This window comes from Peromyscus californicus, unplaced genomic scaffold (genome assembly GCF_007827085.1).
Source record: "Peromyscus californicus insignis strain IS unplaced genomic scaffold, ASM782708v3 Scaffold_6__1_contigs__length_162567912, whole genome shotgun sequence".
In the NCBI taxonomy this organism is placed as follows: domain Eukaryota; kingdom Metazoa; phylum Chordata; class Mammalia; order Rodentia; family Cricetidae; genus Peromyscus; species Peromyscus californicus.
In genome coordinates this window covers 31,954,915-31,979,753 of record NW_026294584.1, presented here as the reverse complement: position 1 = coordinate 31,979,753, position 24,839 = coordinate 31,954,915, and the positions used below count along the sequence as shown (strand labels likewise).

The 24,839-nt window shown below is 37.9% G+C and overlaps 1 protein-coding gene across 1 annotated transcript in view; it reads right to left on the bottom strand.

Moving 5' to 3' along the window:
* The window catches only part of Cftr (CF transmembrane conductance regulator), a 146,242-nt gene that overhangs the window by 22,509 nt on the left and 98,894 nt on the right, over window positions 1–24,839 (bottom strand). The window contains exons 18-22 of the mRNA XM_052721308.1: window positions 22,084–22,163; window positions 19,494–19,644; window positions 18,007–18,234; window positions 15,485–15,585; window positions 2,674–2,925 (exon numbers count right to left, since the gene is read on the bottom strand). Of these exons, the coding sequence (XP_052577268.1) occupies window positions 2,674–2,925; window positions 15,485–15,585; window positions 18,007–18,234; window positions 19,494–19,644; window positions 22,084–22,163 (812 nt within the window). The remainder of the gene's footprint in view (window positions 1–2,673; window positions 2,926–15,484; window positions 15,586–18,006; window positions 18,235–19,493; window positions 19,645–22,083; window positions 22,164–24,839) is intronic.

Sequence of the window (24,839 nt, the reverse complement as noted above, 5' to 3'; positions counted from 1 at the left end):
ACCTTGGCTGTCCTGGAACTTGCTTTGTAGATCAGGTTGGCCTTGAACTCTCAGAGGATTCACCAGCCTCTGCCTACTGAGTGCTGGGATTAAAGGAGTGCGCCACCACTGCCAGGCAAGTCATACCACCTTAATTAAAAAGACTGAAGAGCAGATTTTCTGTCAGGGAGGTAAAGCCACAGAGCAAAGGACTGTGCCCTAGAACTAGAGAGAAAGACAAGCAGATACAGTCATACTTGACAAGCAGAAACCAGCAAGGAGACACCTCGAGGGAGCCAGTACCAGAAGTCTACTGAAAAATGGCCCTGGCTAATTGTGGACTATGGAGAGGGAAGCCATCTCCAGCACCCTCCAGTGACCTCTCTGGAAGACTAGAGGACGTTCCCTTAGGTTTCAAGCAACCACAGGAGAGAGGGACCATTCTAAGTTAGGCCAGAACACTGTCTTCCTTTTAAGACCCCCTCTTGAGTGACTCTATTTTATCATATCTACTTCCTGAAGATTTGTTTCCAGAGCCCAGCCTCACTTTAGGAAACAGAAACATTTAGTGCCAGTCCACTCCAACTGTTCTGCACTATCAAAAGGGATGAACAAGATGATGGCACTTACACACTCACAGCTGAAGGCATAATTTCTCCAACCTACTAAGACATAATCACAGAGCTACAGAACTCTACACGCCAACATGTATCCAGTCAATTACTAACAGTCTATTATTACAGTCCCATGACCAAGCACACCACATAAGTTTAGCTTTCAAGAGAACAATTACTAAACATGGTAAAAAGAAAAAAAGTAAATAATAAGCAATATTAGGAAAGAAGAAAGTCGGATATGACAAAGACACATAATTAACAGACTAGGAATGGAAAACAACTATGATTAATGTGATAAGGGTTTTATGGGAAAGTTAGCATATAGAAACAGATAGATCATTAGTAAAAAGGGGTCATTCCAAGACAGAATCAAAAGAACTCTAAAACTATAACAAAAAAATTACTCCAACAAAGATGAAGAATGCCTTGGTGAGGTCATCAACAGTTCAGATACGTCTGAGGAAGGAACTTTTGAGCGTGAGGATGTCAATAAAAGCAGCCAACAACAAAAATGCCTCAGGAAAAAATAACAGGATAGCCAAGAAACATGAAAAACTAGAAAAAAAGTGTAACATGTATATAATGTAAATACCAAAGAAAGAAAGAAGGCAAAAAAAGGAAGGAGGAAGGGAAGGAGGAAAACAAGAGGCTAGAAATAAAGGACTGAGGGAAATATTTCAAAGACAGCAAGAATCTGCCCCCCTCACAAGCAGTGTCATACACTCCATACAAAGAGAAAAACAAACATGCAGAATGTTGCTCAAAGCCAGAGCCATACCACAACAATCATCTTCAAACTACAAAAATCATGAAAAAAAACCTTTTGAAGAAAGCCCAGAGGAAAAAACTCATTATTTACAAAAAAAAAAAAAAAATTGCGATAAGAATTACTTAGAACCTATGGACACCATACAATCAGGAAATGAGTGGAGTGAACTAGAAAAAGAAAAACCCACCACCTTGGATTACATAGCTTGTTACGCTGTCTTTCAACAGTGTAGGTGAGATAAGAAGCTACCAAGCAAACATACAGGCAATGTGCTGTCAACAGACTTATCTTGAAAGATATGCTAAGAGAACTTCTTCAGAGAAGAGGAAAGACGCAACTCAGATCTACAAGAGACTGCAAACTTGGACCTCAATGAATAAAGGAAGCACTTTAGAAAGTAAACGAAGTGGCAGCAAAATGAGAAATCTTACTTTTCTCTTAGTGGAACATTTTAACATGCATTTGCTCACGTAGAATATGTAAATATATGAAACGAAGCATTAAAATAATGTAAAACACAGGAGGCAGAAATTGGGACAATAAGGTACTGATGCTACTTATGTTATTACACATTTTTAAATGGACCTGGATTCATTGTAAATATATATTGTCAACTCTAGAGAAAACTTTAAAAGTTCACAAAAGTAGAATTACTATGATAAGAAAAGAGAAAGACTTGGCATCATAAAATACTAACCACAACAGAAAGAAAAGGAGTGAAAATAAAAGCAGGAATAAAGAGCAAGAGTACGGAACAAAAGGCAGGAAGAAGCTGGAAGCACAACTGCGCATGTGCCTGCCACTCTGGATGCACAGGGTCTAAATGCACCACTTGAGAGGAGGCAGAGGTCGGTAGGGGGTCCAAAGAACTAAGACATACCTACACATTGTCCAAAGAAAGTCAAGTTTAAAGTTTCATATAAATTAATTAAGGCATGGATAAAGTTACACTGTGCTGATTAACCTATTTGTTGCTACTGTTTATAGTGATGGTTGTATTTTTGGTACATGTTACGTGTTTAATGGCATCTACAGTTGGAAAATCTGTAATTAATTACATATTTTGCAAGAACACTCATGTTCAAGTACAGTCACATTTATAATAAGCTATTGTATAGATTCAGGACTATGAAATTTAAATTTCCTAAGAAACATAATGGCTTCCCATAGCAACACATTCAACTATGTATACAGAATACTGACTCTATAATTATGTTACTAATGGGTTTTACTAACATTGCAATGGTTGTTGGGACTCACTGAACATATTGAAACTCACTAACAAAGCAAGTAATGTTGAAATCTTACCCTTTGGCCAGGACTTATTGAAAAAGAAATGTTCTCTAATATAGGATTCCCATCATCCCCATATTTCACAGTGAGGTCTTTGACAACCATTTCGCCCCCAGAGGGCCAGATATCAGTTTTCTTCACATGTTCATTCTCAATAACTAAAACTTTAGATGGATCTTCAGGACGAAGTCCTTTCATTATCTTGGTACACTCACTTTCTTCTTTTGGTATATCAATAAACTTAAAGACTCTGCTCACGGATCGCATCTGAAATGAAAATAACAGCATTTTTGTTTGGTTGAGAAGTATAGACAGTACCATACTTAGAGTTTGGTGTGGCCTAAAAAAAAAAAAAACCTTGTAAATTATGACACAAGTTACACCCAGCACTTGGTTATTCGTCAGGGTTTTCAGTGAAGTATCAGGAAATAATTAGATATAATTAAAAGCTTAAGAAGAGAATCAACTAAGAGTTATATAATTGGGTTCTATAGAAACCTGTTTATTTTTGAGATTGCTTAAATCTCAGTTACAAAGTCCACACACAAATAACCAAAATATTCTCAAGGACGTAGATGATGTCAAAGAGAAATATCTCCTCCCTTATGACAGTACTGAACAACACTGTACAGTTAGTATGTTGTAATAAATGTATCGTATTTTTAAACCTCTGCAGAGAGTTCTGTCTTTCTCTACCTACAATTCTATATGCCGACTCAGTTATGAACAGACGCTTAATGCTTAGTCAATTTTTAATGAGTCCACACTGCTCAAATTTAAGTCATTGCACAGATAGGAAGTTAAAATTTTACACTATTAATAAGTTACTTAAAAATAAATTTCTATCATCAGCAAAATGTGACTATATATAAAGGTTATATTTTTCAAGTAAATATGTATCTATAGTTATTCCTACTATAACATGATTATTCCATCTCCTTAGAGTACAAATATCCTTGGGTCTGGTGGCCACATGGTAAAATAAGCAGAATAATATACACTGACAGCTAGGTCTATGGGAATCATGATAGAGCTTTTGACACTCCCTAGAAGGGAGGAGAGGAGAGTCCTGGACCCTCACCTGGGATTCCAACCATCAGTCCCTCTTGCTTCCCCTCTGCAGTAGTTTGAATGTAACTGGCCTCCACAAGCTCAAAGGGAGTGGCACTATTAAGAGGTGTGGCCTTGTTAAAGTTGGTGTGGCCTTGTTGGAGAAAGTGTGTCACTCTGGGGGCAGGCTTTGAAGTCTCCTATGCTCAAGCTATGCCTAATTCAGTTCACTTCCTGTTGCCTGTGGATTAAGATGTAGGACTCTTCTAAGCTTCTTCTCCAGCACCATGTCTGCCTGCACACCACCATGTCCTGCCATGATAATGGACTAAACCTCTGAACTGTAAACAAGCCCAATTAAATATTTTCCTTTATAAGAGTTACGGGTCATGGTGTCACGTCACAGTAATATAAACCTTAATTAAAACACCCTCCCTTTTCAGCTGCCTATGATCTTGGGAGACCCTAGAGTATTTAGGAAGAAAGGAAGTGGGAAGTTAACCAAGAGGAGGACTTGTTGGGGCAGCTTTTATGAGGTCATCATCCATGATGGAGTTGAAATTTGTGGTAATGAAATCGTTTTACATTCACCAACAGTCTATAAGTAACCTGTCATCTAGGTTTACTGTAAGGCCAGTAAACTAACTCACTGTTCACCAAGTCAGACTTTATCTTACTTTTGTCTGTCTTCAGTGTCTAGGGGATAAAAAGATAATTGCTCACATATCCTCAGGAAAAGGATTAATTAATGCAACAATTTGACTTATAAAGCTTTTAATACAATATTCAATAACATGTATATATAATGTACACAGAAATAAATGAACTTGACTACTTTTAAGGGTAGTAAAGATTTTTAACAAAAAATACTGCTCTAAATAATTATGATTACTTTCTACTCGACACTTTTGAGACACACTGACATACAATAGATACTATCTGTTTTAGTGATAGTAATTGTTCCTATTTGAATGAAGACATGAATGAATATATGAATGAATAAATGCAAGCAAATAAATACCTAAATCTTGGTAGTTTTGAAAGGTAATATACATTTTTTGGCACAAGCACTATAACTTACATTCTCCATCAGTGACAGGCACCATTAAGTACAAATTCAGAACATCTAGCATTAAATGTGCAAAATGGGACATACTTATCGGGTGTTAAAAGTGAAAGTTTGTAGCTTGTTTCTTACAGTCTAGATACTTAAAATTACTCCAAAGTATGACTATTCCCTAATCAAAAACACATTATTCTATAACAGTAAGCACCCTCCACAACATAAAGGAAAGTGTAGTTCTATTCAGTATCATGGAACATTTTCTCACAGCCAGACAAAGTAGCAGGTGCAGGAACTTTCGACACTGTCAGTTTTATTACTATTGAAATGCCATAATGGAATAGGTCAGTCACTAACCAATTCCTTGAACCACAGGGCTGTCAGCATGTTGATTGCCTCTAGAAAGAGAACTCACATCAGAACCAAAGCAGAAAATTCAATGATTGTCTTTCAAGTTTCAAAAATTGGCTAATTTTTGAATTAATGACATAATGAGAGCTTGATGTTTTCAGTCATATGAACATTGGCTTTTAAGATCTCAAAGGCCAAGGCCCAAGTAAGGTATATCATTGTAGATATTCATGGCTTCCAAGAAACTGACCATTTGAGCTCAGGCTCTGGTGTCAAAGAATGACTTCAAGTCCTACAAAAATGAAAATCACTAGCCTAAAACACTGAAGACAAAGTGTTTTTGCCAAAGTGTGGCCTGAGACGAACTTAGGACGGCTGGTAAACAGCCTTCTCATCCTACAATATGAGGCAAAAAGAGGCTGCCCATGAATAAGGGCAACTTGGAAGCCTTAAATACTATAGTGTTGCCCTAAAAAGTGTCCTGTCATGTAACCAAACTTCAGTATCCTAAGGGGCATGGAAGAAACCAAGAAAAAGCTCAGCAAAATAAAGATGACATAATGGGACAAAGTCTCCGGACAATTCTTTTAGACAACATAGGAACATTTGTGAATCAGAAACAGAGAGCCCAGAAGGTGTTCAACTCTACTTGGAACCTGGCTAGATCTCTGAATTAGCCAGAATTCTTCCCTCCACTCAGCAAAAAAAGCATGTTCAAGTAGTAAATAACTTTAACTACAGCAAAGTTGAAGCCATTGGATGCTTCATTGGATGCTTAATTTCGTTGTATGCTTGATTTCATTGTCAAAGAGTCACATCCTCTGTAAAAATGGATCTCAGGTTTGTGGAAAGCTCGAGCAATTTGGTAGATCTTTCTTAAGAAAAAGAATTCAAATTATACATATCAAATTAAATATATAGCTGTTAATGCCAAACCATAAAGTGGGGGGGGCATCCTTCTTGAAAACAAAACTTCTAGATCCAAGATTAGAGGCAGCCCCTGTCATGCTAGTCATGCTAATGACCCTCTCACTATCTGAAGGAAGATTCAACTGATGCCTCTCTTGAACCCACCCTTCCCCTAAACCTAGTAGTTACGAACCGGATTGTAAATGTCCCTCAAAGCTAAAGTCTTGGTCCCAAGATGATGGAGTTTTGGGGACATAGTAGAAATAATGGGAGGTAAAGCACAATTGAGAGATGTAGGGCCCTGTGGGTTTGTCCTTGAGGGGATATTTACCATCCTAACTCCCTCCTCCAACTTCCTGGCTTCTATGAGGTAAGCAGCCTTCCCTGCCACATATACCTGTTGCCATGATACTCTGCTTCGCCAAAGGCCTAAAGTAGAGGCAGGTAATCCTGTACTGAGACCTCTGAGACTCTGAGCCAAAACAAATGCTTCATCTTTCCATGCTGTTTGTATTAGGAATTTTGTCACAGTCACAGAAATCTGACTAATTCCAGGGCCTTTGAAAGGGCTTATGCAAATGAGAAGACCTGAAGTTTATATTTCCTGGTTTGGTGATTAATCAATTCTGCTATTATAGTAATTGTTCGCAGTATTTCTTGTTTTACTATAATAATGGAATATTCAGACCATCTAGAGTTTAACACCATTTATATCTTTGTTCCTAATGAATAAGGCCATTGTTTTCTCTCCTATGTAGTGATAATGGGAGTACTGGGAGAATGTCAAGGTATGTCTTCAAGCCTGGGGATTTATAGCTCAGCCTCTCAGTCTAAAAGTAAACACTGCTGATTGGATTAGACAGAGGTTACAACATACCGGACTAGTTTCTCCTATTTGCTTTCATGGAACTTTTAAAATTCACTTAATTCTTTTTAAAATAATGTCTATTATACATTTCCACGTGATACATAAGAACCATGGAGTCATAGGGCTGGAAGGTGGCTCAGAGTTGGCAGTTATCATAAGAGCTGTAGACTGACATACTCCCCAGTATCAAGTTGCTGTTTCCTATGCGTAGAAGGGTTAAGAGGGAAGTAGTATGGGCAGCCCTGCCCAGGAAGGTAAGTCAGCCCAGGACAGGAAAAGTCTCTCTGTGGCTACAGTTTAATTACAATGAGGTTAGACAAGGGATTAGCACCTTTTTTTCTTATACTTTGAAGATAAAAGACAACACGAGAGCCAGGTGCTAAATCACTGAATATATTATTTATGGAAAAGAAAACTTAACATAACATAGATTCTATAAAATTAGAATTTAGCCAAGATAAAGTGAGAATTTTGCTTGAGATTCATGTACTTCTAACTGTTGGTACATTACTTAATTTCATTAAGAGCTAAAACTTTCCACTGAGTATCTTGAGGAGGAGTTGATCCATAAAACTGAATGTCATTATCTTTATTATAATGTCTAAAGGTACTAATCTAAGCATCAGGATAATAATGATGATGGCAATAACAAAAAGTAGTTCAATAGCTTCCTCTCAATGCTACTTTAAGAGGGAAGCATTTCAGTCAAAATGAAAACAACTCTAGATTTTCCTGCTCATCCTTTGTTGCTAATTATAGAGGTCATCACAGCCTGTTCAGGAATCCAGAAATGCCTCATAAAAATATTTGCTATATTTACTTCAATTGTTTAGAAGTCAGGACAAAATTATGTTTCAATGACCAAACACTCCAAAAGCCATGGCAACAGAGACATTACTTCCCATGCTTGAAATGTTCATCAATACTAGACAAAAATGCCATGATTGAATTTAGAAAGACTGTGAGGAGAATGGAGTGATGTCTCAGTAATAAAGAGCATTGGGTGCTCTTCCAGAGTACCTTGGTTTTGATTCCCAATATCCACAGAGCAGCTAGGAACTGTGTAACCCAAGTTCCAGGGGATCTAACACCTCTCCTGGCCGCCATAGACATCAGGTATACATGCGGTGAAGAGATGCAGGCAAAACACCCATACACATAAAAAATAAAATCAGCAGTATCATCCAGCTAAAAATCCTACAACTGCAACAGAGACCTGCCTGCAAGATACATTGGTGCAATAGTGGCACTGGGGTTATGGACTAACCAACCATTGTTTGATTGGAGTTAAGGCCCATTCCATGTGATAGAATCCATACTTGACACTGCTAAAGGGGACAAGAACCCAAGACTGGATAGGTCATGGGCCATAGAGGAAAGCCTACTGCTATTATTCACCTAATAAAATAGAACTAAAATGGCTCCTAATGACATATTGCTGTACCCATAGACCAGTGCCCCATTCAGCCCTCATCAGAGAAAGCTGAGGGATCTATAAGAAGGGGAGGTAGCAAGATATAAGAGCCAGAGGTGGCAGATGACACCAAGGAAACACTGTCATCCAGACAAAACCGAGATGACACACATGTAAACTCACAGAGACTCTGACAACATGCATAAGACCTGCACATGTCCAGACCAGACAAAAATTCAAGCATGAGAAGAAGTGGACACAAACGTCTCACCCCTAACCAAGAAACTATTTGCAATTGATAACTGCTGGGAAAGGGAAAAAACAGTTTTCTTCAAATGTACCACACTCCAAAGCAGGCCTCATGCACAGGAGTAGTTGGCCAAGACAATATATAAGCATAAGGAGCAGAATATGACATATTGGCCATATGTCTGCTGACCCTTGGTCTAAGAGTATAATTACTAGTAGATGGAAGAATCACTAGCAAATCATTCTTGTCCTCTGTCAACAATGTGTACATAAATATCTTTACTATATACAAAGGATAATGCTGACTGACAGAAGACTTTGGGAGACATTATAACATTTAAAAATCTAGATATTAGAAAAAACTACTGAAATTTTGATAACATATTTTGATTTGCTGCTTTAGATTTTTTATTAAAACAATATTGATATATTTTCATACAATATATTTGGCTATATTCTTTCCTCTCCCCCACCTCCCTACCCACCCAACTTCATATTCCCTCTCTCTCTTTTCAAACCAAAACCCCTCAAAAATCAAAATAAAATAAAAATACAAAAATTACCAAAGAGAAATGAAACACACACACACACACACACACACACACACACACACACACACACACACACTTGTGGCTTTGTCTACAAAGGTTGGGGTGAGTTGCTGTCATAAGCCCATAAGCTTACAAAGCTGAAACTATTTCCTATTTCACCCTTAATAGAAAAAGTTTGCTGATCCTTGTGACATGACTCACAGAAAATCAAAGCAAAAATGAATCTGCACGATCACCTCATCCAGTGATTCAAAAGCCTAGACACACATTAGGAAACACAAACAACAGATCCTGTCACCTTGCCCCAGTAGAAGAACTAAGTTCACTGGTCCCTGTGAACCTCAAGAAGCTTTATTCTAGCATTTTTTTCATGTTCAGCAGACTGAAAGCCCATGATCTAATCCATTCTTTCATTGTACAAATGAGAAAATCTAAACCAGGAAGGTAAAGTGGCAGGGACAAAGGCCTAACCATTTTCCAAGCTTACCACACATTTTTGTACACTCCAGCAATTCCTGAGGGAGCTCAGAAGGTTCGTGTACTAATTCAAGGCTCGAGAACATCATCCTATTGTTCACTCTGTCTTTGTTGGCTGCAGTAACACACTGAGTTAAAGGTTTTAGGTCAGCTGTAGTAACTGCAGAGTAACAGTCAATGGATTTCAGAATTCAGGATGGGGTTGGCGTGTGGTTTGGGTAAGATCTGGAATAATGCCTACATATACCTTAAGAGTTGCCACTTTTATGTGACATGGTTCAGAAGACAGAGTATGTCAGAACTGCCAGCAACCTGAACAAATTCCTAACCAAACCATTGCATTTCCCAGAAGAAGAAAATAAGGTTCTGGAAATGGGGAACAATGACTAGCCTAAAGGCACTCAACTTTTATGTGTCTGGGCCAGAATGAAATATAAGGCTCTCTGTGGGTGGATGGGTATATGCCTTGAAAAATACACTACAGAGATTTGTAAGAACAACAACAAACCACAATCAAGCTAGCATCAACAGGAGGCAAAAGACAAAGAGGCTAAATGAATTCCTCGGTCAGATGCTTCTAACAGAAACTGCTTTCAATACCAGGGCATCCTGTAACAGCAGCCACGAAGAAAAGAAAAAGTTTCCTCTTTCTCCTCCCACCACACTTCACGTTGCTCCTTCTACAATTACTGGAGCTTCAGTGGAACCCAAAATAAACACAGGTGAGCAAAGGACAAAGGAGAGACACCGGGAGTTCGTATTGACAGAAAACTCTTCTCAGATTGCACCAACCATGCAAGAACGTTCTGGAACTTCATCAATGGGGATCTAAACAGAAGCCTTGTAAGTTCATTGTCCTTAACCTAGTGGCTTCCTCCCTTTTACTAGGCACAAACAGTTCAGTTCAATAGTGTGGTGATATACTGTGTACACTAATAAATTTGCCTGAAGATCAGAGAGACAGAGGAACAAGCCACCTCTTACCTCTAGGACTCCTCAGTCTGAAAAGCTTTCCTCAGCTGAAAGACTTTAGTTTTTGTCTCCTCACACCTCATATACTTTTCTCCACCCACTCATATCATTTCCTGTCTCAGCTTTCCTAGTGCTGGGATTAAAGGCATGTGACTCCCAAGTATTGGGATTAAAGGTGTGTGCCACCACTGCCTGGCCTCTGTGTTTAATCCAGTGGCTTGTTCTGTCCTCTGATCTTCAGGCAAATTTTATTAGGGTCCACAATATATATCACGACACAATAGAATAATCATCTAGGGGAAACAGGGATGCTTATCTGTTGGTCTTCTTAGAAAACTGAGGCAGAACCATCACATATTAAGACAGTTCACCTGGATGTAGAGACCCATGGCCAGGCCCCGGGTGGAGCTCCGGGAGTCCAATTAGCGAGAAAGAGGAGGATTTATATGAGCGAGAATTGTTGAGACCAAGGTTGGATAAAGCACAGGGACAAATAGCCAAACGAATGGAAACACATGAACTATGAACCAATGGCTGAGGGGCCCCCAACTGGATCAGGCCCTCTGAATGGGTGAGACAGTTGATTGGCTTGATCTGTTTGGGAGGCATCCAGGCAGTGGGACTGGGTCCTGTGCTCAGTGCATGAGTTGGCTGTTTGAAACCTGGGACTTATGCAGGGTCTCTTGGCTCAGCCTGGGAGGAGGGGACTGGACCTGCCTGGACTGAGTCTACCAGGTTGAACTCAATCCTCGGGGGAGGCTTTGCCCTGGAGGAGGTAGGAATGGGGGGTGGGCTGGGGGGAAGGGAGGGGGTGGGAGGGGGAAGAACAAGGGAATCCGTGGCTGATATATAGAACTAATTATATTGTAAAATAAAATAAAATAAAATTTTAAAAAAAGATGGTTCACTTCTTGTTCCCTCTGTGGTAGATAGTTCTGGAAGGATATGAATTATCAAATGAAGAAATTATGTGTGAGCAACCCCTTAGTCACCAGGTGGTGTAATAGTGCTAAGTTTAAAACATTACCTATTACACCCTTGCTAGTTCTTTTTAATTTATTTAGTCTCCAGACAAAGGGAGTAGAACCTTTGTTTCATTTTAATGGTCCCTTAAGATTCTGTGTGTATTTGGGGGTGATGTATAGGAACCCATACCCTAGCATGGACCAAATCTACTAGAAAATAATCTGTGTGTTTTATGGATGCATGGAGGTGTCAAGATGGTAGCTGGATATGTTTAGAGGGCAAGAGAGAGGTGTACACTAAACATAGGCATCTCTGATTCATCAAGAGACAGCTTCTGAAGCATGGGGTTAGATAACAATAGCTAGAGAGAATGCAGATGGAAGACAGCTGTAATACAGGTGATGTTTAAAAAGATACAAGAGAGGATGGGCCAGGAAATGACAGGAAAATGAAGAAGTATAAGGATTCATCCATGGAAAATGATGCTCAACAAATGCAGGAGACAAAGGTGTGGCTTTGTGCATGACATGGTGTTTATTGTGACGCAAGTGGGTGATGAAAATGAAATAAACTGTGTGAAGAACAGAACATGTAACAGAGAAAGGCAATTCCTTGGGAAATTTTGCTGTAAACAGGCCAAAGAAGTAGGGTATGAACTGGAGACCAAAAAAGACTATTCACTGATAAGACAAGGCTCACAAAGGGCAGGGAACTATATATACAGTGTTGGCCTGTATATAAGAGCAAGCACATGAGGCGAGAAGGTTACATATAATTAGAGGGGCTATAAGCTATAAGAACTCATGCTCTGATATGGTATGTCCCCTGGAAGATAATCCAGCAGTGTGAGGCATTAAGAAAGAGCTGGTAGAGGACAGTGAAGGAATTATTTCTGTGAGACATGTAGCAAGGTCATTGGCTGGGAGTTTAAGGAATTATTAAGATATCAAAAAGGACACAGGAATAAAGGAAAGAGCTATCTTTGAGAATAAATAAGGAATTTATTATGGAAACATAATAGATGGGTTGATGGATAGTTCTGGGTATCAGTATTCCAAATATGCAATCATAAATACAATATAACTTGAGTAGCAGTTGTGTAGTTATGATATTGGATTTAACAGTTGAAAACTGAAGGAAGCTAGGGGCCGGTTGGGTAACAGTAGAGAATGAAAACCAAGTTACACAGCCATGTTTACAACTTCATAGTCCAATTAACTTTGCATCCATGTTTACACTGGGGCAGATGAGTAAATAAATGTTCCAACTCTGAAGACTCTTTCCTGAGTAGCCCTGTACATAGTTTTAAAATGAAGTGTGTGGCACAGAAAACATTGCGTTTGTTCCATTTTAAACTCAGATCACTCTGAATGCAGTTAAGAACACAGTAAGGTACAATGACATCACACTGAATTTTTGCTTGGTGGTTACATCAGGTGGACATAAATCTGAAGGCACTGTTCAGTCTTTCTCCCCTCTGCCTCCCAAAGGAAGAGGTGAAAGTAAAAGCACTCTTAGGTAGTTTTGGCAGCACTGCAGGTGACAGGAGCATGATGGGAGTTAATAGGAGACAGGGACCACAAACACCCAGGAAGGCCCACCAGCAGTGCTTGGCAGGGAAATGACAACATATATATGCTCTTTGTTATCAAAAAAACAAAAGAGCATAACTTTTAAAATGAAATCAAATGCAAATATTGATACTTTTCATAGACCATATCATAGACACAATAGGTCCTTGTAAAGGTTCTTTCATACACCATGAAAGATACAATGTCAAAGAATACAATACAAAGTCCAACATACCCATGGAAAAATCTGGAAAAGTAAAATACTTTGAAGTGTCTCTCATGGACACTAGACATGTGGAGTAGAAATTTATTAAGCAAAGGTTTTGACATTCTATGTATAGGCTATTCTAACAGGGGTGTCTAAACTGCAGTTCAGAGGCCACATCCAGCTGCATGTGGACAAACAGAGAGCTGTATAAGAAGCCCAACACAAAACCATAAACTGACTAAAAACCATATGTTGTATGTGTGTGATTTGGTTTGGTAGCTCAATTGTAGAGATCATGAGTGTGAACTCTGTAGATGACAACATTGTGTCACAATGTCAAAAGTTTGGTTATGTCATTAAGCCAAAAAAATTAATGTTGCAAAGAGAATTGTGAATGTACAAGGTAAAGAGATGTTTTTATGTAAAGAAATAGGTAATGTGCACAAGGGTTTTGAATTATAAAGTCACAGTTGTAAGAAATTAAGGAAATAAATGGAAATACAGCATTTATATAATATTATACAATTACTTCTAACAGATACATATTTCTTTGTAAGAGCTCCCAAAATACAAAATACAAAAATATAACCAAGAAGAAGTGTGGAGAAGAGATGAGGAACTTGTCTGACTTCAAAACCAAGGAAACTATATTTCAAGGAATTATTAAGATATCTCAGAAAACTATGAAGACATATGGACAAGAAGAATATTTAAAAGATTTTATGTTTTGCCCTCGAGATATAGTTATGACTTTTGAGAGATTTGGTTATAGAAATTTTACAATTACATGAATTTGTGTGTGAAAATGTAAGTTGTATAATGATTTTTAACTGGCAATTATAGACTCCCCAGGAATGAAGTAATGAATGAATGAGTGTAGTTCAAAAGCCTAAAATTCAATGAAGGTTCAGCAAAGATGGCTCAGAAGGTAAAAACACTTGCTGCTGAGCCTGATGAGTTGAGTTAGGTCCCTAGGACCCATGGTGAAAAGACGGAACTGACCCCAACAAATTGCCCATTGACCTCCACATTTATGTTGTGGCATGGACATCGCTCACCCACGTAAGTACATGTAATAAAAATTTTAAAAAGAAATCAGTGCTGAAGTTCTTAGACCAACTCTAAAGTGTAAATGAAAACATATCTTTTATTAAACTATAAATAGGGACATGTGTAGCTTCCTTTCGTTTCTCACCCTGGCCATCGTACAGTTAAGAGTCCTGGACACCACTTTAGCACATAAATATCACTTCGGGCTCTCAGTCTATGGTAGAAGGCACAATAAAGCCAAAATATGGTCTTTGAACACACAAAGAACACAAATGCAAGACAACATAAGTCGAGTAAAAAGGAGAGGAGCATGATAACCGCTTAGGAGGGAACAGTCACTAAGACTAGACATTTTAAAAATAAGACAAGAATATTATGAAAAGCATCAGGCTGCTGAATGTAAAAACCTAACATAGAGAAGAATTTCTTAAACAGGAACCAAATGCATAAGCCATACGGGAAAAAACTAATAAATTAGTCTCTATCAAATTTAATGTTTCCTTTCATCAAGAGATACTATGGCTCAAGGGCCATTTAAATGTATAGAACTGATAACTGATCCAGGATGCATAAACATCTACAAATCAAGTGAGAAAAACAAACAAATATAAGCACAAACCCATCTAGTTGAAAAGCAAACAAACAACATAAACAAGCACTTAACAGAAAGAAAAAGCAAACAAAAATGGTCAACAAGAAACAGGCATTAAGATATCCTGACATTTCAGTAGTTACTTCACACTCCTCAGAACGGCAAAGTTAAAAAGGTCTGAACAAGAATACTGCTGGAAACATTCACATACTCACTTAGTGGCAGTATATACTAGCACAACAGACCCCAGAGTAATTTGGCATCAGCTAGTAAAGCTGCACTTGGGGAAATTCTATTCCCAGCAGTTCCTTCCACTTCTAGGATTTTCTTTGGAAGAGACATGTGCAAGAGTGTTCACACTGACAACCCATGAGGATGAAACATAAATCATGTCACTGTTTAATGCATGATACAGAATGTCTTTATGTTTACCTGAACATTGTATTTCTTAAACTGGCAGATTATATATACGTATTACCTACTCTTTTTGTTTTTTTTTTCTCAATTTTTCATAAAATTAAAAATAGTAACTTACCAAGCTATCCACATCAATGCTGGTGTTTACAGCCCATTGCAAAGTACTCATGATATTCATAGCTAAAGTTAGAATAATACCAGCCGATCCTTCTCCTTCACCTAGACATGGAAAAGGGGTTTGAACAAGGACATGTTATCTCTCTCTTCTGTGAATCACTTTACTCATATCTCCCTCATCACACGTCATTTCATTCAAATTTCAATTTAATGCTGATGTTAGTGACTCCTAGGAACAATAATGCCCTCATAGACAAAGCTTTCAGCCAATTTTTAAAATCAGTAGTGACTGAATATTGGAAAATGGTTACACTTTCAAATGCTGTTTATGTCCTGAAGGTAATGTTGGTATTGGGTAGACAACACATTCGTCTCTTCTACTATTATTCTGTATGTAACAATAAAAAGCAAATACTAGATTGAACACCAGAAAAAAAAGGCCCTGAGTCCAAATGAGCTCCTCTACAGAAAGTCAGAGGGATGCATACATTTGAGTAGCATGGGCAGACATGCTAAGCACCTTTGCAATAGTCACTGTTTCTGCTAATCAGAGGTTGTCCAGGAGAAAGTAGATTTTGTGTGTTACCAGGCAGTCAGAAAACTAATGTCAGCTATTTCTCAAGAGAGAAGTTTGCCCATCATAATAAAAGACAGAAGAAAAAAGACTAATAAGCTTGAAAAGATAGTGCTAAGATGTTTTGAAGTAAATTTCTTTTAGGATTAGGAAGGACAACTAATGAAAATTTTTTAAAAATTCAGAATTATGACCATAAAAATTTTCTAAGATAAATGTTCATAAATTATTATTAATTCAGGTTATCATGTCCCAACTGATAGTGCTTGAATCTAGCACTAAATAACTATCATAAAGTTAAACACAGAGATGAATAAGCCATAGTATTATTGACTGAAAATTTTCAAGTCTATATTTTCTCCAATTTAGCTCCACCATAGAGAGCACAGAGGATCTCTACTGTTAATTCAAGCCACAGGAAGTTCATGAGGTTGTGATACTTGTAAATGAAGACAACTAATCTTAAGGGAATGAGGGAGAGAGGAGAGGAGGAGGGAGGGAGAGGGAGACACAGGAAGGAAGGAAGGAAGGAAGGAAGGAAGGAAGGGAGACACAAGAGTGGACTGAAGTGTCCACAAGAGGAACTGAACACAAGCTAGCATCTGTTCGAGAGACAGAAACATGACTATGCCTGACTTTCTAGCTACCCCAGTGTGACATCCACCTGCTGTGGGATGGTCTGTATGTCAAGTGTGTTGCTGATTAGTCAATAAATAAATCACTGATTGGTCAGTGGCTAGGCAGGAAGTATAGGCGGGACAAGGAGGAGAATAAAGCTGGGAAGTGGAAGGCTGAGTCAGAGAGACACTGCCAGGTGCTGCCATGACAAACAGCACGTGAAGATGCCAGTAAGCCATGAGCCACATGGCAAGGTATAGATTTATAGAAATGGATTAATTTAAGATATAAGAACAGTTAGCAAGAAGCCTGCCACGGCCATACAGTTTGTAAGCAATATAAGTCTCTGTGTTTACTTGGTTGGGTCTGAGCGACTGTGGGACTGGCGGGTGACAGAGATTTGTCCTAACTGTGGGCCAGGCAGGAAAACTCTAGCTACATCCACCCTGAAGCTGTATGAGGCCTTTTGATAACTCATCAAATGGTGCTTCCTTTGGGGTTCAGAAATTCTATTCTTATAATCAAATAATGTTGCAAATTTGGCATTGGTGTGGCATTCACTCTGAACTTCTGTCATATATAAAATAATATGTAATGTTTTATACATAATAAAATGTTATATATAAAATATACAGCTTTTTGACTCAGAAATCGAACACCTTAAAATAGAGGTACTCATTTATCTGCATAATTTTTATTTTCTTATTGTGACAGACATTATGTCACATACTTTATGTCTTCTTTTGCTCTAAAATCTTAAATTCCAGACCTTTGTGTTTGAAAAATGATGCAGTTTTATCTACATTATTTTACTTCTGTGCCAATTTTTACTCATTCAAAATTCATATAAAACAAAGAATTTTACAAGTAAGTAATTGTTAAAAGAAAAAAATTTACAGGAAGGGTGAAAGGAGAAGAGAGAGAGAATGTGTGTGTGTGTGTGTGTGTGTGTGTGTGTGTGTGTGTGTATGTGTGTATTCTCTTCCCCCATTCAGATAATTCTTTCATAAATCTATTAACTCTGAAGTTAGGACCCTTTGTCAACATTACCATGAAAAGATATTTTTCCTGTCAATCACATGTATGCTCTCTGAATCAGTATCTCATCATTTTTAAAACAGTAGAACTAGGGAAAATACCATATAAACCTTTAAACCAAGTAAATTACTTGGACAAAAAGCAAGAGTGCAAAGAAATTGCTTATACTGGTTAATAAGCTCCACAAGTCTATTTTAAAACATCTAAAATTTTAATATAAAAATATGGCATTTTAGTCATTGACAAAAATTTTATTTAAATGCTCAGCAAAGTTGTTAATAAGTTCACAGTACCTGTTGTTAAAATGGAAATGAAGGTAACAACAATGAAGAAGAGGACAAAGATCATGTCTATTCTCATTTGGAACCAGCGTAAGGTTGACAGATACATAAACCAGTTGGCAGTGTGCAAATTCAGAGCTTTGTGGAACAGAGTTTCAAAGTAAGGTTGGCGTCCAAAGGCACGAAGCGTCCACAGTCCTTTTAAGCTTGTAACAAGGTGGGTGAAAATTGGACTCCTGCCTGTGAATCATCCCATAGGAGATAATGTGAAGCTTGTAATACAGAACAGACTTTCACAGTACCATGTTTCTGACAAAGATAAACTCAGGAGTAACAACACCATAAGTATCACTGGTTGGAGGGGCTCTCACCCCAGATGAGAGCTTACTTCTATAATGCATGGCCGTTCGCTTTCACCTGTCAACCATGGTTAATAACTTAGTACAACCATTCTCCTCTATAACTCACATTTCTTGGCAAACAATAGTCATTATTCTTGGCTAATCCCAAATTACTAGTGGCTGAGAAAATAGGTTTTGTCCCTAAGTCAATTTTCTAAATTTCTCAATGGAAAATTTCTTTGAATTGATTTAGTTTTTAAGTTTCAAAGAAGGGGGAGGTTGGTGGGGCAGGAGGAGGGAAGAAGGGGATCTTTTATTGGTATGAAAAATGCATAAAAAATTCTTAATTAAAAAAAGCACAATTTAAAAATTGGTCTTTCTGAAAGACATGCTCCCTGAAGAACTCAGGCAAAGAATAACCAAAAGAAGCCAGGACATCAAGGAAAGGGAAGAATTCTGTCTGGTTTCCTTTGAGACCTTGTAGAAACTGTTCCCTTGAGGAACAGCAGCATTACCGTTTTTACTTTGACCAGTGGAAGAAATTATGAATGTCTATGCATAACCATCGTAAGGTTATATATTTGTTTGAAGGCCAAAACAAAGTCATATAGATTGGCAAAATTAATCCATGTGCACTTTGTAAGTTTATTACACTTCTCAAAAATCATTGTTGGGCTGGGGAGAGTTCAGTAGAAAGTATGCTTTCTACACAAGCGTGAGGACCTCAGGTTATGAAGCATTGGGTCTGGCACTGAATGTCTGTAATGCTAGAGGTCAATACAGGTGACTCTCAGGGCTTCCTGGCCAGGCATTCCAGCTGAAACAGCAAGTTTCAGGTCTGTGAGAGACTCACTCTCACACACACACACACACACACACACACACACACACACAGAGAGAGAGAGAGAGAGAGAGAGAGGAGAAGAAAGAAAAAAAGTAGAAAAGCAATTGACAAAGATTTCTTGACATCAGCCTTGGGTTTCCACACATGCCTGCATGGGCAAGCGCACGCGCGCACACACACACACACACACACCACTGTTATATAATATTAGAGAGATTTTATTTTTTTTTGGAAAGTAGGATAATGGTAGTGAATCACAAAAATGCCCTGTGGCTCCCCTAAGCCCAGGGGAGCCCTGCACATTCATGCTGTACCTTCGGATTCCAGTTGCTTGAGTTGTTGGGAGGTATGAAGGAAATATGCCCTCAGTGAGATAAAGGCCGCTAACCCAGGCACCGTTGCCAGGAAGATGTAGGGCTGTAAAGCTGAAACCACTATTATAGCTCCAATCACAATGAACAGCAACTGTGGGGTCAAGGAAAGCATGGTGGTGAGCGCAGATTTTCACTTCATAAAGTAGACAGGGTGTATTGGTGACTTATATCTACACATGTTCTTGCATTTGCTCCATTCTTAATAAGGAAACAGTGCATTCTCCAAGGAGAATGCTATCTCAAAGGCAGTTTCTTCAGGTTACATGGAAACAATTTTTATAATTGTTTAGTTTGCTGATACTTAAATTGTTGAAGTTTTACATGGTGCTTTCTGATCTTGGGATATTTTTATTTAGGAGATACAAATTGTATAATGAGTAAATTTTACAGGAATATGATTTTCTTCGTCCAACCCTTTGAAAAAAATGAAGCTTTTGAAATAATTTAAGTATAAATGTTATATTCTGTGATTTTGTTAAGAGAGTTCTTTAAAATGGAGCATTCTTCACAGAGCATTTTGAGTGACAAATATCTGTATTAAATATAGGTTTAGTCATGTAGGTAAGCTCACTTTTCTGACACAAGTTTTTCATATTTAATATTGAAAGAAGTATTATTTAATATTTTACTTCCTTCTCAAAACTCACCTATTCCCTTGTAATAATTGGAGATATTCCAATAACTCAAAAAGATTATGAGATTGTGGATTTAATTTGAAATTAAGCATTTTTTCCTATTCATACCTTCAAAATGAGTTTTGTCTACCAACACAGACGTCTCTCTATATTACCTCCCAGAAAATTAAGATGCTGTTTGCAATATTGGTACATGTTTACCAGATTGATGGTCTACATGATATCAAGCACACATTATTTTTAAAAGATAAAACATCTCCTAATATTTATTTCACTATAGCTCATTTGAATATGCTAACCATAAATAATAATCATTTTAAAGCCAACCTAGTGTAACTTCCATATGCTAACGAGTGAGCCAATTCTTCACTAGTTTCTGTGGGTTTACTAGCTGATGCCTTGCTAGGGAATGGTCAGGGTGGATCTCAGATCTATGGAAACCTTTCAGTTGTTTGCTACTTCATGAAGCCTTAGCAGCTCTAGGACTTGACCTGAAACTGTTCAGGCTACATAAGACTTGAAAGCCAAAAGAAATATAAAAATCTTAATTTGTAAGGTAAGTATTTGAAAATTATCTCTCCCAGATTTCTGAGGTGAACTTTAAATTGACAGAAGACACTCGGTAGACCATGAAAAAAAAGGAAATATTTCTCACTCAGCACCATTTTTAATACTTTAGCATACAGACCCAGATAGATGTCCACATTCCAGTGAGTGTCTAATTATATTATATTGCATTGTGTTATACTGTACTTTATTAGTATGCTAATATTATACACCTATGATTTATTCTTCTGGAATGAAGAATTAATGTCTAGTGTTAAAGACACATAAAATGACACTTTTGAGCCCTGAATCAAAACATGGGTTAAAAAATTCCAACAGGTGCTGCTACTGCAATGTTATGTCTTTAAACATAGTAATGAAGGAAATCCAAAACACATTTCACTTAGAACAGTAAGTGCATTTGATTATGTCAATCATTTCAGAGGAGGTCAGCCAATAGCTGTTTTTTTTTTGTTTTGTTTTTTTTTTGGCATCTACTGTTGTTGCTTTTGTATACACCTGAGGGTGATAGTCCCTATTTTTTTATTCAAGTTATTTCAATATAGTATTATTTTTCAGAGAAGAGAAGGGGACAAGATATAAGAATGAGTCATCCCAATAAGGGCAGTGTCGTGTTCCAACTATTTCTCCAAGTGCGTTTGCTCTCTGACGCATTAGGAAGCCATCAGGGAGATCAGAAGGCTGTCCCTGGTTCAGCAGGCAAGGGTATCAGCTTACAACTCTCCTATGTCCTGTGACCTTGGAGTCCTGATGCGGCTAAAGGTCATGTTCATTAACTGACAGTCAACCTTGCAGCATGGCTATCCTGGAGGTCTAGTAACACCTGCCACTGAGGGATAGCCCTCCTAGAGTCGGAATATTTCTTTTCCTTCATGTTTTCATCTTCTTTCTGTCCCTCCATTGAGTCCCATTTTGTGGGGAAACTTGTTTACCCAATTTGTACTGCTCATGGCTAAGGCAGGACTGGAGTGTAGCCTATCCAGGGACTCCATCTTCATTTCAGTGTGGGACTTAAGAAATGGAGGGTGCTGTCAAACAGGTTTTATACCCAATGATTGGTGGAAAATGTCTTTTGAGCCCTTCAAATCAATCCAAGCAGATAGTATTATATCGAAAGGTGGGCCTGCCTGAAATAAACAGACCTGACTAGTTACTGAGTGTGTTAAATTTGTGACTTTTAAAGACTGCTCTCCATGAAACTTAGCCATTATCCAGGACTTCAACTATTATAGGAAAAATTAGCAAAAATTCATTTGCTTCTGTTTGAAACTATTGAGAAAACTTTATGGCAAATGGAAAACTCTTCATTATAGGTATTCTGTACAAACCTGGATGAAGTCAAATATGGTAAGAGGCAGAAAGTCATCCAAAATTGCTATATCTTTGGAGAATCTGTTAATTACCCCACCTGTGATACAAATGAAAATTCTCAAAAAGTTATCACTTTTAAAAGGACACCAATATATTCCATACTAAATTTGAACTACAGCAAAAGCATTTAAAACAAGAATTATCATCTAATCAGAAAATCAAGGACTTATCAAATATTAGCTTTGCTCAAAATTCTGACTACGTACTCAAGTTATTGTCTCCGACTTTTGAACTTTTATAACACACAGAGCCCTCTAAGAGTCAGCTCAAATCAATGTCTTTAATCAGGTTCTTATAACTAAGGTTAGGTATGACTGGTCATCCTACTGCTCAGACTTCACTTCTGCCACTCTGAGTTTCAAGGTACCTTAATGGATGTGTTTTTATCCTCTCTTTATGTTCATCTCTACCACATAGGGCAAACACACCCTCCCTTCTGAAGTCCGTGCCCTCCAGATGCAACTCTCCAGAATCCACAGCTGTCTTTCAGTACATGCCAGATGGGATTCCTTTTTTTATTTTCCCTATCTTCTTCACATGCATTCTACATTCCAGACTCACAGGCTAAGTCTTGAGTATTTGTTGCCTCGGTGAACTAAAAATCCCATGTCTACTACATGCCTGGGACAATGCTGGGTATAGAGATTACAGAGGTGATTAACTCACTCTGCTTGGCCTTGAGGGATTCATTGTCTAAAAAGGAGCTAAACAAACAACTTGATAAAGTGTAACATAACACTATGACAACATTGTAATAGTTAACCTTATCACTTACTATTAACTGCAGGATAAAGTCCAAAATGCTTTGTTCAATATTTAAAATATTTAATACTTTCCCTTAATTTGTCCTTAAGTAACCTAGATTCCTCTATTCAAATACATGGTTTCAGGGAAATGTGTCTATTTTTTAGATAGTCTACCCTTTCCTACTTTTTCAGTCTGCCTATGTGTTGTTTCCTTCTATCTAAAACTCTTTCTCCTCATCTCCTCTTGTCAAATTTGTACCTCTTTCCTAGCTCAACTCAAATGCCCCCTTTTCAAGACAGATTTGGTATTTGCTGCATCTGGAAACAATCTCTTCCTTTCCTTGTCTGCAGGCCTGAGTTGCAGAGACTACATACATGCTGTATATCATAGTTGCTTGTATGTGCACATATCTCTTTTCCCACATGGTAGACTCTTGAGGTGAATAGTATTACTCCATGTTTATTTTATATGACCCAAGACCAAGGCAAAAATCCTTATGTAGACAGATGATATATATTACTTAACATATTCTTTAGCATAGTCATTAAAAATATTGGTATATCCTTCCATAAGTAACCCAGAGAAGGAATGTACAACCCCATGATATTTAATTGACATTTAGAAACTGAAAGTCCACTTTGGCAAAAGAGTATCATCAAAATGATATTTCTATTTCAAATTTTATTTCAGTCAGTACTGTTCTATCTAATATACCCACACTTCGCTAAAGAGCGATATTATTTGCTATATGGGCACAAAGTCATTTGAGTGTGACAAGGTGAGGAAAAGCAACATAAGAAAGTCAAAGAGTCAGAGGAAATTAAGGTCAAGGAAAATCAAGGTCAGTGTACAATTTTGAAGAGCACATCTAGGATAAATTCCAAGTAGTTACTGCCAAGTATAACAGAATAACTAGGTAACAGAAGGAGAATCATAAACCATGAATCTAATAGCATTTTTCAATGGAAAGCAAAATTCTTATGAACAACAACAACAAAAAAAAATGAGAGCAAGCCAAAGGGAGATGTTCTAAGATCAACTCACTCTTTTAGTTATCAGGAGTGAATAAGGAGGAACACAAAGATCACAAGGGTGATTAGGAATTAACCTAAAAGCAGATGGAAGCTTGAGAAAACAAGTGAGAAAAGAAGAATGTGTGCTGATCAGTAACACGTGAAACAGAGAAGGCTGAGAATGTACTGTAGGGGATGTTAGGAGAGGGGCAGGGAAAAATGTGCTTCCTTTGGGAGCCACACCCCACAGAGAAATGGTAAAAAGAAGCTGACGTTTATTTCACACAGGCTGTTAACAGCCATAATAACCATCCCTATGTGGCCAAACCCAACCTCAGATGTTTGTGTCCTTCCCACTCTGCTTCATGGCCCATGTTTCAGGATGCCAGAAACTGGGGAAACCCTACCCACTTGGGGTCTCAGAATTCGATAACAGCAAACTCACAAGATTGGGTGAATTGGCCATTCCCTTAGTTCTGAAAGTCTTAGAACAAAAGAGGATGGCCAGAAGAATACGTGAATGAGGCAGACCTTTGGTGAGACATAGAAAGGCTCCAGGAATAAGATAATTATCTTTCTAGTACACCAAGACTTAACTTTTGTCACCTTGAAAAACTGATGTGCATTTATTTTGAGGGTTTTAAGAAACATGCTAAAAATTCTCAATTCTGCAACTTATTCTACACTTAGTGTAATTTCTATGCCTGACATCTCTCCTTGCTTGTGGGCACCTCTGGGGCAAGAATGAAATCTTTTTTTTTTTTTTTTTTTTTTTTTTTTATAAGAATGAAATCTTATTCATGCTATGTGCCTGGCTTTCCCTGGCTTAGTACCACGGAGAAGGATCTCCAACTACTGCTATCGGAGCACCTAGGAGACTCATCATCTCACAGTCTTTAAATGTGAGCTTATCCATAGACAAATCCACGCAACACAAGACCCTTATTACCACA